The sequence below is a fragment of the Zalophus californianus genome, chromosome 5, assembly GCF_009762305.2.
Source record: "Zalophus californianus isolate mZalCal1 chromosome 5, mZalCal1.pri.v2, whole genome shotgun sequence".
Classification (NCBI taxonomy): Eukaryota; Metazoa; Chordata; class Mammalia; order Carnivora; family Otariidae; genus Zalophus; species Zalophus californianus.
Genome location: NC_045599.1, coordinates 122,060,665 through 122,077,472, shown reverse-complemented (window position 1 = coordinate 122,077,472; position 16,808 = coordinate 122,060,665). Strand labels below are relative to the sequence as shown.

The following is a 16,808-nucleotide window of genomic DNA, read 5'->3' as shown; positions in this document are numbered from 1 at the left end:
TGGGTATGAGAAAAAAATATGGGTGGGGGGGGCAGTGTTCACTTTTTGGGTCTGTAACTTAAGACACTGTTCCAAATGCCTTCTAAAGTTCCTTCCAACTCTAAATTCTTTAAGTCTAATTCCTACCTCCTTCATGGAGCCTGTTCTTACTACTCCAGGTACATCAGATTTCTGAAACCAAAAACGAATGCAATTTAAATGTGGCTAGGGTTGACTAGCAAGGCCTAGATCTTTAAGTATTAATACATTTTGTAAGGATTAAATATATACTTCAAGATATATGTTACAAGTATTTTGCATACCCCAAAAGCATGAGTTGGAGGATCATGAGTTCTGGTCTCAATCCAATTCTGTCATTAATAAACCACGTGACCTTGAGTAAATATATAAATCATGAGTCTCTGCTTCCACATCTGCATAAGCAGGCTAAGGAAATATCTTTAAGGTCTTTTCTAACTCTAAATAGTCTATGATTCTAGACAAATACCATGACTAAGGAAAATGGTTATTAAGTAGACCTCTTAACAAAATTGCTTTCTGACATCGCTAGTAAGGAATAAGGGGAGTTACAAAATAAATACAGGATTAAATCAGAACTGCTTACCCTTCCATTTTTACAGATATAATCAAATAGCTCTCCTCCTGAGACATATTCCATCACCATGAAAATATCAGATGGTGTTACTGATGACCTGGTACCTGGTGAGAGAAAACATTATCTACCAATATTAAAACATGTATATTCATTCATTCAGTAAATATTTACTAAGCGCCTATAATATAGCAGGCACTATGCTATTAGCTGGGAAAACTGCAGGGAACAAAACAAATTCTCTGCCTTCATGGAGTTCATGTTCCAGGAGCCAGGAAGCAGACACTAAATAAACAAGCAATATCTCAGGAGGTGGAACATGCTATGAAGAGAAACAAAGCAAACTAAGGGAGTCTCTCATACAGGGTGTTTAAGGAAGGACTCTGATAAAGTAACATTTGAGCAGAACCTGACAGAAGGGAGCAAACCATACCATGATCTAGGAAGAAGGTGAACCAGGCAGACAGAACACCAAGTGCAAAGGCCCTGAGGTAGAAGCCTGCCTGGCATGTTTGAGGAATGGTAAGAAGGCTAGAGCAGAGTGAGCTGGCAGAGAGAAACAGGATGTGGAGTCAAAGAGGTAACTGGAGACTAGAAGACAGAGAACCCTACAAGCCAGGATGAGGCTCTGGCTTCTACTCTAAGGGAGATGCAAAGCTACTGAAGGTTTTAAGCAAGTAGTCATGTGGTCTGATCTATTAAAAGGGTAGCTTTAATTTATGGCAGCAATGTGAAGAACTGACTGTGGATGGTAAAGGGAGAAGCAAGAGGCTACTGCAGGAGTCCATGACAGAGATGACGGTGGTTCAAACGAGGTTGATGGCAATGATGGAACTGAGAAACACTAAGATCCTAGATCTATTTTGAAGAAAGAGATGGAATGGATGGTAGGAAGTGAGAGAAACAATGAAGTTAAGGATGGCTCCTATGTTTTGCCCTGAGGAACTGGATATTAAAGAGGGTGAGAACTGTGTGAAGAGCAGGTGGGGGGAGGATAACAGAAAGTTCAGTTCTGGCATCCAAATGGAGATGTAAAATAGGCAGTGCGTGTATGAACTAGGATTCAGGGAAGAGTTATGAAAGCAGGAGATGTGTACTTAGAGGTTATCAGCACCCATATGCATCTTAAAACCATGGCACCTCAGCAAATGAGAAGAGGTGAGAGTGAAACAAATCTGGAGCCAGCCAGTTCAGTATAAAAGCCTTAGCAGTTGTAACTGACAGCCCGCATAAAAAAACTGGGCAATAAGTAAGTTCTATGGAGACCCTACAATTGGCAACTGTAAAACCACCAGAATACTACTACTGCCCTTCTGAATACTGGATTCCTGAAATTCTGTCATTTGTGATTTGTTTTATCAGATATAAGCAGCGTTGGGGGAAACCCTTTCTACTGCCTTTCTCTTGTCTCTAGTGAGGCTAAGTGACATCATGTGGAGGTCAACATTTTCTACCAGCAAATCATTGTTGGTTCTATAGCAATAGGAGCACAGAAAGTTATCGATCAGACGGCATGTCCAGAGGACAAGAAAGAACGAGAAAGTTAACAGCTGATAAGCACAAGGGCAAAACATGGACATAGATTTAAGTGACCATGAACGGGGTTAGATGAATACATGAACAGGCAGAAATTTTAAAACCTTGAGGGATGATTCAAGAAATGTCAGTCATCTTTCTCACTTGACAGATTAAGCAGGTTAACAAAAATGATTAAAAAATTATATGACTATATTTAATATAATCAGATCTTACAGTTTAATTATATGAGGATGCCTGAAAAGCTTGAGGTTCTGAATTTCTCTGCGGATTTTTCCTACCACATCAAGGCTTCGAATCTTCTGTCGATTGAGTATCTTCACAGCAACTTTATGCCCAGTCAATTCATGTTTGCCAACTGTAGGAGAAATAATTTTAACAAATTAGTGCCAGGCTTGATTAATAACATTTTAGATGTTATTCTAAGAGTAGTAATCTCAGAAAATACTGAGCAAATTTAAGTTCCTTTCAGTTCTGCCTGATTTGCCCCTAAATGTTGTTTACATGTCCAAGAGCAATTAAATGGTAGAATACATAGGAAACCGGTAACAGTGGTTTCTTCAAGAAAGGAAAACTGGAAAGCTAACAGAGAGAGAAAGAAAAGAAACTTCCTTTTTGCCGTGTACCTTTTTGCCCTTTTAAATTCTTACTTATTTTGTAGTTCTTAAGCTATCATACATACAAACTGAACTTTAAAAAAAAAAACAACTATTTTCTTTTGGTGAACAGTCCTATGAATTTTAACATATAGAAACTGGTAAAGCAAGCCACCATTAGAATCAAATACATAACAGTTTCGTCATCCCAAAAAACTCCCTCCTGCTACAGACACATTTCCCCTACCCATAACCCTTTGAACCTTCCAAATTTCAGTTCATGAACATGCAGTTTGTTTTTAAGATTAAAAAAATTAAGTGATTTTCTTTCAATTTTGAATGCTATGGCCAGATAATCAATAGTGAGAGCAGAATTTAGTCTTCAAAACTAGCTTTTATTTACCCTTCCTCTAGAACCTACTGTAGAATATATATCCTGTCAAAATCAGGAAAATAAACCGAGAAAGATAATATCCAGTAAAGAAGGGATCCAGTACAGGAGAAAAACTAAGAGAATCCTCACTATGGTAATGAGGCAAAGTCCTAGGTAACAGATGTATAGATGGACTAGAGGCAACAAATCCAGACAGAAAGGCAATAGAGGATCCAAGATGGCTGCAGGAAGGGGAGACTGATAAATTATCTTACAGGTTCCAAAGTACAGAATACTGTATTGAGAGAGATTTTGACAAAGGCATTTGAAGATACAGGAAATTTAGCCTCAGGTTCAAAGAAAACTAAGCAAATGGAAAAACAAGGTAATTTAATAACTCTAGGAAAAAATGATAAATAAAGAAAATAGTCACAGTATTGGCTTGGCAAATAGTTTTTGCACAGTCACAATATGAAATGCTAAATATGGATTTTTTTAAGTATGATATAATTATATTAGAAGAATGAGGGTGTAGAGGAAAAGGTGTAAGAGAACTGAAATCCTTATGTACCATAATAGAAAGTCAACAACAACAAAAATCCATCAACAAGAAATAAGAAATAGTTTGTATGCATGCATAGATCAATTAGAAATATAGAGGTTAAAAAAAAACTAGAGGTAAATACTAGAAGAGTTGAGAGTGAGGGTAAGAATTCTGTTTTATAAATATACATACCTCTTAGCACTATTTGACTTTTTGAAATATATATGTATCAAGTTTTGTTTTCTTTTAATAAGTGACTTAGGAGTTTAGCTTTTTAGGAAGAAAATGTTCTCTTCTAACTTAGAACATAGTTTGTAAGACTAATAGCTGAGAGCTCTCCCTGGCAATCTTGGTAATTACCAGCTGAAAAGCAAAGATAATGATAAATAAGAAATTCCTTCTAGGGGCGCCTGGGTGGCTCAGTTGTTAAGCGTCTGCCTTTGGCTCAGGTCATGATCCCAGGGTCCTAGGATCGAGCCCCGCATCGGGCTCCCCGCTCTGTGGGAAGCCTGCTTCTCCCCTCTCCCACTCCCCCTGCTTATGTTTCCTCTCTAGCTGTGTCTCTCTCTGTCAAATAAATAAATAAAATCTTTAAAAAATCTAAAAAAAAAAAGAAATCCCTTCTTAGTTATTAATGTTTGTTATGTACTAAATTGTGTCTCCCCCCAAAATTCATATGTTGAAACCCTAACCCTGGTCTCAGAATGTGACAGTATTTAGAGATAGGGCCTTTAAAGAAATGACTGTTAAATGAGACAGTTTTGGTAGGTCCTAATCCACCCTGACTCATGATATCCTTCTAAGAGGAAATCTGGACACACAGAGAAACAACAGGGTACACGCAGGAAACCGTGTGAGAACACAGGGAGGAGGCAGCCATCTGCAAGCTAAGGAGAGGACTCATAAGGCACCAATCCTCGATCTCAAACTTTAAGCCTCCAGACTGTGAGAAAATATGTTGTTAAAGCCATTCAGTCTGTGGTATTTTGTTATGGAAACCCTTAGCAGATGAATACAATACTTCTTACTATTTACAAGTTGAAAACTCAACATTGATATTTTAAACTTCTTATGTTTAAAACATTATTTTAACAAAGAATTTTTCCTCATTATTCCAATCAAGCTTTCCCGCTTGATCTGGGATTTGGGATGGAGTTGAGCCTGCCCACCCTTTAAAAACCCTCAAGGATTATGAACCACCGCAGGTTTTTAAAGCAAGGGAGCAACAAGATAATTAAATTATCTTTCTAAAGACAAAACACTCATTGCTTGCTCCTCACTTAATATTTGCTCTTGATGATATAACAATAAAAGCATAGAATTTTAGAAACTAAAGAGAACTCTACAGATCATCAGGTCCAATGGTTTCAACAATTCAACATTTTCCCCCTACCAGCTAACCAAGATAATGAGTGATGAGCCGCTCTTCTACCCCACCATAACCCCAGCATTTGAGAGGGGCAGGGGATGGGGTAATTCCTCATTATTTTGAATTTTTTTAAGCATTTACTACTTTCCTTAAATGTTTTAATAATATTAAATCAAAGGTTAGGTTATACAGATATTCCACATGTGGAGAAAAAAGTCTTTATTAAGTAAGACTCCAAGAAAAGTATTTAAGTCAGAGTATGTCTCAATCCTTTTCAAAAATACAATTTACCCACCGAAGTCCACCTTCCATTTTGTCCAGATTCTTTAACCTGCACAATCCCTCTATAATACAAATCTTTCCAGCAAGTGAGCAAATGTGTAACTGCACCACAGTCTACCCTAACCTAAAGCATTATCACAGAATCAAAAGTTTTTAAACTACTACAATGTAAATGGAATCTCTAAATTTTCTTACAACCTCCATTTGTATAAGCTCAACTAATCTCAAAAACCATCTATGGCTAAGAAATTACAGAAGTATCCTGAAAGATAGCAGAGTAAGAATGCACTGGACATACTTCCATCAAAAACTCATTAAAATATACATGAAATTAGTGACAAACCTATAATCATAGCTGAAATGGACTGTGGAAATTAGAAGCACATTCTAATTTCTGATAAGGCCTTCTCCAATCTCCTGTATCAATCAGATGCGATTAAGAGCAGTCAACTTGACTGTTAAACCCCCAATTCAGGAAGCACCTTCTTTCTCAGACCTAGTGTATTGATACCTGAACAAGTAGTAATCTCATCTGTCCTAACTACCCCCCCAAATCTCCAAGCAATGGCTTAGTAGAAACCCTCTCATTAATTGCATAGCTGAAACAAGACTGGGACAGCCACAATACTGGAAACTACTGGCAGACTCAGATTTGGAAAGAATATGAAAGCAGAATCCATTTGGAACTGAACTCCAATTCATCACAAATCAACCACAGTTCCCTCATATCCCACCCTGCTCAACCGAATTTCAATCCCCAATTAACTTTAAGTAACAACAGGGTCTTATTGAAACTCAGATGTATATTCTATCATTAAATAAGGAACTGGAATAGGAGTTTCAAAGCATTCTCTCAAATGCATTCATGTACTGAGCATCTACTATATATATGCGGTAACACTGCCACAGAAAACAGCAGTAACCAAAAGCAACCTGGTCCCTGGGACCTTCCTGGCCTCTGAGGATGACCAAAATAACTGTAAAGTAAGAAAAACCAAAAAGTTTTAAAGTGCAAAAGTCTAAAGCAGAAAGAATAGACATTAATAATGTCCTAGGGCGCCTGGGTGGCTGTTGGTTGAGCGACTGCCTTCAGCTCAGGTCATGATCCTGGAGTCCCGGGATCGAGGCCCGCATCGGGCTCCCTGCTCAGCGGGGAGTCTGCTTCTCCCTCTGACCCTCCCCCCTCTCATGTGCTCTCTCTCGCTCTCTCAAATAAATAAATAAATAAAATCTTTAAAAAAAATAATAATGCTCATCCAAGAACTAATGAATGTTGTAGAAAAATTAACTATCACAAGGTGATAAGAAATACAGATGTTATGGAGCATCAGCTAGCTCAATCAGTAGAGCATGGCACGCTTGATCTCAGGGTTGTAAGTTCGAGCCCCACACTGGGTGTAGAGATTACTTAAAAATAAAATCTTTTAAATCAAAAAAAAAGAAATATAGAAGTTACAAAGAGCAGAGCGGGATGAATTTTACAACAGAACAATTAAAATCCTTTAGATAGCAGTACGTTGCAGAACTGTGACAGAAAATTTTATGGAACACATACCAAAAATGAGGAAGAAATTAGTAAGAAAAAGAGGGATGGTGATAGACAAAGAACAGGGAATCAAGTAAAATTCAACTCATGTACAATACAGAGTAGAATATTATTCCACCTGTGAATAATAGAAGCCCCCTCCAGAAGAAAGCTAAATGAACAGAATGAAATCAATAACCAAACAATCAAGGTACAACTGAAGACTTTTTTCTAATACATGAACATTTCATCAAATTATAAATTAATTAGAAGAAACAGAGGCATATCTTCATTTTTGAAGCAATAGAAATCAAAAAAGTATGATTGTATAAATAGTATTCAAACAAAAATTGAACAGTAGCAAGGGAGGGGAAGGTGTCATGACAGCCACTGTAATGAAATCAAATCCTCTCTCTCTCTCTCTCTCTCTCACACACTCACACACACACACACACACACACACACACACTACCACTAAGTAAATAAATAAGCAGAGTACATGATCAGTTTGTTTTTTTAAGGGAAAATTAGTGCACTAATTCCTTTTTCATGGCTGTTATACCAATAGAACATTTTAGGGAAATAAAAGGGCAACTGATATCTTAGAATAGCATTAAGAGCAATATATTTTTTAAAAATCTGTAGTTCCCTTACTCAGAATTTAACTTAGAATTAAGCAGATTTAAAAATGTGCCTAATTATTGTGCACCTGGGTGGCTCAGTCGGTTAAGCATCCCACTCTTGGTTTGGCTCAGGTCATGATCTCATGCACGCTGAGATCGAGCCCCAGTTGGGTTCCACACGGGAGTCGGCTTGAAGATTCTCTCCTCTGCCCCTCCCCCACTCATTCTTTCTCTCTCTCTCAAATAAATAAATCTTTTTTTTAAAGATTTTTTTTATTTATTTGAGAGAGAGAATGAGAGAGAGAGAGAGAGCACATGAGAGGGGGCAGGGTCAGAGGGAGAAGCAGACTCCCTGCTGAGCAGGGAGACACATGCAGCACTTGATCCCAGGACTCCAGGATCATGACCTGAGCCAAAGGCAGTCGCCCCAACCAACTGAGCCACCCAGAGGCCCTAAATAAATCTTTTTTTAAATGTGCATAATTGTTTTTATTATAGTGTCTTATTTAAGAACAAAGACAGCAAATAACCTAAATGACCAATTTCAGAGAACAGTTTAATACCTTGCTATTCCAACATAAAAGACTCTCTCATAAGACTACAGAAAATGTTCTTGTAAATATGAAAAGAGCAAACAAAAATTATACATGCATTCTACATTTTCTAGCTATATCAAAAATATTTATATGACAATGATAATGTGCTAAAATGAAAATAGTTATCCTACAGTGACTTTTTTCAAATTTTACCTACTGTTTTATATTCTTTACAATTAAAAAATCCGAAAGGGAAGAAAAAAAAAACAATGACAGGTGTTAGATTCACCTTTTTAGAAATAGGGCTGAATGCCCCATATCCTTCTACATGAGAAGGCAATCTGTGTACAAAACATAGACTTTGTAGTCACACAGACCTGGGTTCTTTCCAGTATGAAGGTTGTTTACTTAATGTTTGACCTGGGCAAGTTAGATTACTTCAACCTTCTATTCATTTGTCTGTAAAAATAAGAATACCACATACTCTATATAAGCAAATGTCTACCTGTATGAGTATCAGTTACGCCCCTGGGCCCTCACACAGTGACAATCTGTGGGAGTTAGCTGGATAGGACTTCTTGCTCCTAGGTATTATGTTCCAGCTCCATAGTTTTCTGCTTTTTGGTGGGTTTTTTTGTTTTGTTTTGTTTTGTTTTGTTTAAAGATTTTATTTATTTGAGAGAGAGAGACATAGCCAGAGAGGGAACCACAAGCAGGGGGAGTGGGAGAGGGAGAAGCAGGCTTCCTGCAGAGCAGGGAACCCGATGCGGGGCTCAATCCCAGGACCCTGGGATCATGACCTGAGCCAAAGATAGACGCTTAACGACTGAGCCACCCAGGTGCCCCAGTTTTCTGCTTTTTGAATTTGTGTCTCACCCTCACAGCCTATCGGGAGTCAACTTTTACAGCCCCCTCTCCAATGTTCTAATTTGGGAATTCGAATTTTCTATGGGCTAGGAAAATCATAAAACTATTACAATGAATTTTAAGAATTATGCTCTACAAAATACTAGGACTGAAGCCTCTACACAGAAAAAGACTTTGTAAGCAAGTCAGTCTGGGAAACGATGTATGCTCTCCCTTTCGAAAATCCACTATGCATATTAACACAATAATGGCTCTGGATTGCCTACTAAAGAAACCTATTAAACATTTTTAACCTGTCTTACTTGGATACAGACTTTTCCCTCCAAGGTTTTCAAGTAATGTCCCAACACTGATGGCTCAAATAGTTTCTCTTTCAGAGTAGGCAAGAGCCCTTCTGAGTATCATCTTTCTCCCTCTTTCTTCCCAGCAAAATCTTGGTAATTTAAAGCTATCATATGATAATCTGTTTTCCTTAATTATAGGAACAGATATTTTGCCTTGAACCCAATTACCAACAAACTTCACTATTCACATTTCAGGAACATAATACTTTTGAAAATAGTGTTTTAGGGACACCTGTGTGGCTCAGTCGTCAAGCTCAGGTCATGATCCCAGGGTCCTGGAATCGAGCCCCACATCAGGCTCCCTGCTCCTCGGGAAGCCTGCTTCTCCCTCTCCCCCTCCCCCTGCTAGTGTTCCCTCTCTCGCTGTGTCTCTCTCTCTCTCTCTCTCTGTGAAATAAATAAATAAAATATTTTAAAAAAAGAAAATAGTGTTTTATAGCTTAGAAAAAAAACACATCACATTTGAGTCTCACAACAAACCTATGATTTAGGTAATTATGAGGCTCTAGGAGATTATGTAACTTGATGAAGTAAAGTTATTAAGTGATCAAGGTGGGATAGGCCTTCTGACTCCAAGTCTTATGACCTATCTACTCCACCCCACCATCAATATGCAGTAGAAAATTGCAGGGGTGGAGGGGGGAAATGGGCACAATATCACACCCCAAACCCTGAACTGCTTTCTCCAAACTAAGCAAAGGATTCTCTATTGACTAAACTTAGTTGCAGCCAAATTAATTGCTGCTCCATAGAATCAATGAGTAACAAGTAGACCCTGTCAAGAATATGCATTAAGAGAACCACCCCCCTTTCCAAAGCTCAAAATCTTACTCTTCAGACTGTCACTGTTTTACAGTAGTGCTAAAATACTGGGTTTTTTAAAAGATTGTATTTATTTATCTACTTGGAGAGAGCAAGTGTGAGTGGGGTAGGGGAAGAGATAGAGGGAAAGAGTGAGTCCTAACCAGGCTCCACACACAGGGCGGAGCCCAATGTGCAGTTCCGTATCACAACCCTGAGATCATGACCTGAGCCAAAACCAAGAGTCCATCACTTAACCGACTAAGCTACCCACGCACCCCATGATACTGTTTCTGAACAAAACGGAAGACAAGTGTTTCTGCCATGGAAGACTTGTAAGTCACTCACAGCAAAAGTTACCAGAATTCACAATGTCTCCCTCACAAGAACATTGGATTAGTCAACTACTAGCTAACAACCTGTTATTGCTTTCCAAAGGGAACTCTGTCTACCCGTAGGACACTGTAACAAATGCTCTTCTAATCAGATATATAATCCTGAAGTGAAGTAAGATCATACTTTGAAAGAGAAAATTTTAAATAGTTAAGAGGTGCCACAAAGAATAACCTCCTGAAGATACTCTAATCACCTATTTCATTCCCACTCTAAAATTAAAAGAGTAGAGGCACCTGGGTGGCTCAGCTGTTAAGTGTCTACCTTCGGCTCGGGTCACGGTCCTGGGATAGAGCCCCCGAGTCAGGCTCCCTGCTCCACGGGAAGCCTGCTTCTCCCCTCTCCCACTTCCCCCGGCTTATGTTCCCTTTCTAACTGTATCTCTCTCTGTCAAATAAATAAATAAAATCTTTAAGAAAAAAAAATTAAATTAAAAGAGTAAAAAAAAAATCTCACTCCGGGGTGCCTGGGGAACTCAGTCTGTTAAGCACTGGACTCTTGATTTGGCTCAGGTCATGATCTTGGGATTGTATAACTGAGCTGCATGTTGGGCTCCATGCTTAGCCATGGAGCCTGCTTAGGATTCTCTCTTTCGCTCTCCCTTTGCCCCTCCCCCATTTGCATTCTCTCTCTCTCTCTCAAATAAATAAATCTTAAAAAAAAAAAATCCCACTTCTAGAAGTATAAGGGAAATACCTTAATCCTGGAGAAGGATGAGCTTTAAAAGCTATAGTGGAAATCTGAGAAAGGCAGGTTTCTTAATGTAACATTTCAGGCATCCCAAAAGGCAAACCAAATACCCATGTTCCACCCACCACCAGCTTAAGCAATAAAACATCACAGATGCAAGTGAAGTTCTGTATGCCTCCTCCCAGAACCCTTTCTCCTTTCTACAACCACTACCGTGAATGTGGTGTTTATCTTCCCCTAGAGTGTGAATCCATAAACAGTACTCTAACAATGTTTTCTCTACATTTATTTCTACAAATTTAGTTTTATATATTCTTTTGAATACATAATACCTGCACTGCACAATTAAACAACACAAAAAGATAAACAGTGAAATGTCCCCCTGCTACCTAGTTCCCCCACTCTGAACAACTAGTGTAACTGTTTCATGTGTATCTTTAAAGGGACGCTCTCTCTCTCTCTCTCTCTCTATATATATATATATGCAAGTAGTTACACTTAGATACCTTATTTGCCATTTTTTATACACAAATGGTATGTATACTATACACATTTGTTCTACTACCCCCCTTATTCTTCCTCTTAAAAATACACCTTGGAAATTGCTTCTTAAATTATATAAAGTCTCTCATTTTTTTCTTTATGTTTGCAAGGTCTATCATTGTATGGATAGCCATAATTTAACTACTGTCCTACTACAAAGGTTATTTCCAACCTTTTGTATTCATAAATATGGCAATGAATAACTCATTATTTCATACACACACAAGTATATCTATAAGATAAATTCCTAGAGGTTGAATTGCTGGGTTAACCTTAATAAATACTGTCACACTCTATAGAGGTGGCAACAATTTACTCTCACTAGCAATGTTTGGGTGTTTTTGTATGATTTTAAAATTTATATAAATAACATGACAGCACATGTTCTTCTGCTTCTTTGGTTTTTGTGGCCTAACCTTATAAACTTGAGATCTACCCATGCTGATATATACATATTTATACAACATACAGATTTTTTTCCTTAAAGAATTTTTTTCCTAAGTAATTGCTCTAAACCCAATGTGGGGGCTTGAATTCATGACCCAAGATCAAGAGTTGCATGATCTACTGACTGAGCCAGCTAGGAACCTCCTCCTTAAAGAAATTTTTAAATAAAAAGATAAAGAGAATAGTCACCTATTTACCTGAAATTGCAGTTTATGTAGAAAAATACTTACCAACTTAACAGGCTGCATGTATAAACAACTTATTTGCTGAAGACCACCTACACCACTAAAAAAACCGTCTTCTCTTCTCTTGGAAAACTTAACAAAAACTGCCATTTTAATTTACTGCAATAGAAACATGACTCTCTGTTCATCCATGCTTTTATAATTGCTGTACCTGGGGAAAGGCACGTGGACCCTGCAAGGGAGTAGAGACTAACACCTTGATAACCAGGGGGGAAAAAAGATAACTTGGGAATAATAAAAGATAATTCAAGCATAATCCCAAGCCAACCCTAGTAGTCTGTTTAAACTTTCTCCTCACAATGGTATCATTAGGTTACCAAGTGACTTTTTTAGTCTGTAATAGGAAACAAAATAATCACTGCAAATTTTTAATCCCCTTCACCCCCAAAATTAAATTTCTTCTAAGCATGTAAAATCATATTGGGAATTTTTCTGCATATCAATATCATATCTTTTATTAGATTCCTTTTCTATGTTAAATTTACCAATGTGTAACTAATTTTAAAAGCTCTATCTACTCCAAATTATCTCCACTGAAATATATGATTAATCAAATTATTGATAAGAATACTTGTCAAATTAAGGCTAAGTTACCAACATCACCACTGTAATAGTTGTTTTTGCCTGTTCACTGAGCAGCTATGTCTGCCTTTCTCCTAACAATTAATACCCATTCTGTATAGATATTTATCCTGTCTCTCCATACTAAGTTCTTCAGAAGAAGACGCCCCCACCACACACACATTCACCAGTGGGCCATATTCCACCAAAGGTAATGCTATCTCCTTTGCTAGTACCTACTTAGGAACACAAGCCTAACCCAATTAGCACATGGCATCCCTGGCCCCAGGAACAGGATGAGCCAGTGAGACTCATGAGAGGTATGCTGAAGTCTCCATGCTTTGGAGAGAGAACCACAGAAAGAGATGTTCTTGGCTAGGTTGAGTTGGATTTTCTATTACTGCACTTGGAGTAAAAAGCATCCCAACTGTTTAACAACTTAAAAATGCACTGGTTGAGGATTTTGACCAATATCAACTAATGTATTTATGAACAAATTTAACCCTATCTATGAAACCTGTGATTCTTTGATGAATATTGGCTTTTCTATACTTTGGAAAGGTTGACTTTGACAGTATAATATTTCAAGAGAGGCACATGTGGAAGAATGAAGGTTAAGGAACAGCACTCACTGGAAGGATTCATGTCACAGCGACATCACAGATCAAATCCAGAAAATGAAAAATTTCTCTTGCTTTCCTATCTGCCATGCCAAAAGCCACCTAGCAAATAAGAAAATGAGACCTGACTTTGCACAGGTCTTTAATAGAATGATGAGCATCCTAGTACAAGCAGAACCGTGGGAGAAGTGAGGGTATCAAGACTGTCATCACTATTTGGGGGCATTACTGGGCATTTCTTACAAATATTTGTAAAGCACTTTGTAATTGCTAACAAGTAAAGAGACAACATAGCCAAAGATAAATAATTTTGAGGGCACAGAGACATCTTACTGGCCTAATACAGACCCACCCTGATGGCTCTTATTACCCTATTCTGGCATTTGCTTCTTACTTTCTTACATTGTTGGCCTTGCTGATTTTCATAAGAAGGCTTAGGCAGTTGCTTCCCTGTGGGCTATACAGCAATTTTCCAGTTCTATGACTCAGAAAGAGCAAGAGAAGGAAGGGTTCTCCTCTTCCATCCCTAGATAAAATCAGAAAATGTTTATTTAGCTCTGGTAAAGCAAGGCTCAGTTAGTTAATTCACTGTACACTTTCACAACTTTTTTTCTTTCAAATCAAGTATTTACCAAGAGCTTAGTATATGCAAGTCATTGGTTATTATATATCCAAAGCCAATGCATGAATTATATTTATCAGTTCCATGCTTCCTTCCTCTACATCCCTAATAACAAAGTCAAATATTTTAAAGAAAAAAAATATTTACACCTCCCAAAGTTTGCAATTAAACGTTTTGTGCCAGAATTGGTGGACTGGTGATCAAGTTTGTTATTTCCAGAGTACTGTGCTGAAACACAAGGGTAAGAGATTCCACACTTTCCTTAAAAAAAGAAAAAAAGTTCAAATAATGTGCACTAAATTATTAAAACATAAATATCCTGAGAAAATAAATGGAAACGAACTACATTAATGAGCTAATAAATACTATCTGGAGGCAACATCTGCACTACCTACCAGGTTTGGCACACAGTCTGCAAAACTGATAATTCAGAAACACTGAAGGCACGGAGTCTGCAATCAGAACATAAACCATGCATCGCAAATACGGACCAGTTCACATTCATTAACTGTTCCGAAAAAAATTTAGTCATCCTTCCCAACGAGATGGCCCTTTTTTTAAAATTCTGTAAGCTACCCCCAAAGCAAGCTTACTTTTGGGGGAGGTGGGGAGGGGAACACATTTCACACCTGAGAACCAGCCCCGGCAGGTAAGTCGAGAACCTCCTAAAGAGGACGGAAATACGGACAATACTGAGGACTGCCAGGGAAGCGATGGGCTGGCCCTGAGCCGAGCGAGCACAGCCCCAGCGAACAAGAGGCCCTCTCCCCAAGGCTCCGGGCCGAGACCCCGGCGCCCCCACCCAGCGCTGGGAGCAGCTGCGCGACCCTATCCTGCCCTACCTGGGAAAGTTCGCACTGCCGCATCCCCGCCCCTCGCACTGGCAAGCCCCTCTGGCCGCGGCGCCGTCGCCATGGCGACCGGTCCCCACCCCCACCCAGCCGGGAGGGTCGCGCCGCAGTCCCGCGGTGGCCTCTGACTCCGCTCCCGCCGGAGCCAGGACTGGGGCTGCCGAGCCTGGGAGAGGAACGCCGGGGCGGGGGAGGATGAAGAGGTGCGAAAGGCGGAAGTCGCCCGGATCGCGGGCTGGGGCCGAACCTTGCCCCAGGGGTCCTCACCCTTGACTTTGCCGAAGGTGCCGACCCCCAGCGTGTCCCCCAGGATGTAGTGGCCGATCTTCACCCGCCCGTCGTGTTTCTGCTTCTCGGCCGTCGCCATCTTTCTCCAGGAACTGAGTCTGCGCATGGCGCCGCGGGAGGGGGCGGAGGGGGCGGGCAGGGCCGCGCCGGGGGCGGGCAGGGAGGGGGGTGGGGACGCGGGAGGGCAGCAGCGCCGCCGAGCCACCGCCCAGCGTCGCCCGCCGGGTCGCCGCCGCCGGCCGCGGCGCAGACGCTCCCCCTGGCGGGGCGGGCAGGGGTCGCTGGGAGGGCCACCGGTACCCCCCCTTCCTCGCGCTGCTTCGTTTCGGCCTGGGGCGCCCGCCCACCTGCGCGCAGAAGAGGGCTTCCTGAACTGCAGAGGAGGGAGGCAGCCCCTCGGCTGCTCTCCCCTGTGGCGGAGTTTCTGCCCGCAGTGATCTCCCCTAATCGTTACTCCTGGGGAGGGGTACCGCTCTCCTTGCGATTCTGAGGGGACAGTTGGGCACTGAGGAAGCCCACTTGGGTGAGGCAGTTGTGTGGCTGGTTACTAGTGCAGCGTGAATTGAAACATGGCAGGGGACACCGCCCTGTCACTGTTTTCTAACCTTTTCATTTTCCCTGTGCGGATAGAATCTAAAAGCCACTGGGAGTTGTCACTTGCATCTTCGATGGAGTTTCCCCTTTTTCCACCCATCCCCCCTTGCTCTTTGTTGTTATTGTTGTTGTTTTGTTGTTGTTACTCTGAACCAGTAAGTTACTATTGGGCACCTTGACAGCTCAAGCAGCGTTATCGGGCTTTCCTCCTTATGGATGCTTTTCTGAAATTTCCTTCCCAAGCAAACTCTGTTGGAAGGAGCAGTTTGGGAATACTGTGAACGTACGTGTGCTCAGGAATGGGATATTACAGACATAGGAATTAATATTTTTAGATTACCGATAAAATGTAGACTTTGAAATGAAAAACAAGGCTTGTATTTGCAAACACCAAGTCAATCGACAAATATTTATTGTACTTGCAATGAGTAAAATTTAGTCTATTATCTATACAAATGGGATGTGCCATATTACAGAGGAAGTAGACAAAGTATGCTTATTTGTATTAAATTTTTAAGCCAATTCACTTCTTAGTTGTATTCCGCTGACATGGGCAAAATGAACTGTTGTTCATGTTTGTTTTCCAAAAAACAAGATATGATCTCAGTTTTGCAGTGTCATAGCATTTGGGCCAGTGTCAATGGGCAAAGAATTGAACTCTTCGTGGCTCAGTCATTAAGCCTCTGCCTTCGGCTCAGGTCATGGTCCCAGGGTCCTGGGACTGAGCCCAGCATCGGGCTCCCTGCTCCCGGGAAGCCTGCTTCTCCCTCTCCCACTACCACTGTGAGCTCCTCAAGGGTAGGGACCATGAATCTTCATTTTGTATTTATCCAGTGTCTGGCAGTGCTTGAAGAAAGAAAGGAGTGAGGGTTTGGGGATGGATCAATGGGAGAATGAAAGGAAGACAGGGTGGAAGAAAATGTGACAGAAACTTTTTTTTTTAAGATTTTATTTATTATTTATTTG

The 16,808-nt window shown here is 40.2% G+C and overlaps 1 protein-coding gene across 1 annotated transcript in view; it reads right to left on the bottom strand.

Annotated features, from left to right (window-relative positions):
• Nucleotides 1-15,374, bottom strand: part of PRKAA1 (protein kinase AMP-activated catalytic subunit alpha 1) — a 31,475-nt gene extending 16,101 nt beyond the window's left edge. The window contains 5 exon segments of the mRNA XM_027605901.2: nucleotides 127-171; nucleotides 605-682; nucleotides 684-699; nucleotides 2,345-2,486; nucleotides 15,228-15,374. Coding sequence (XP_027461702.2) covers nucleotides 127-171; nucleotides 605-682; nucleotides 684-699; nucleotides 2,345-2,486; nucleotides 15,228-15,354 — 408 coding nt within the window. The 5' untranslated portion in view covers nucleotides 15,355-15,374.
• Between the last annotated feature and the right edge of the window lie 1,434 nt (nucleotides 15,375-16,808).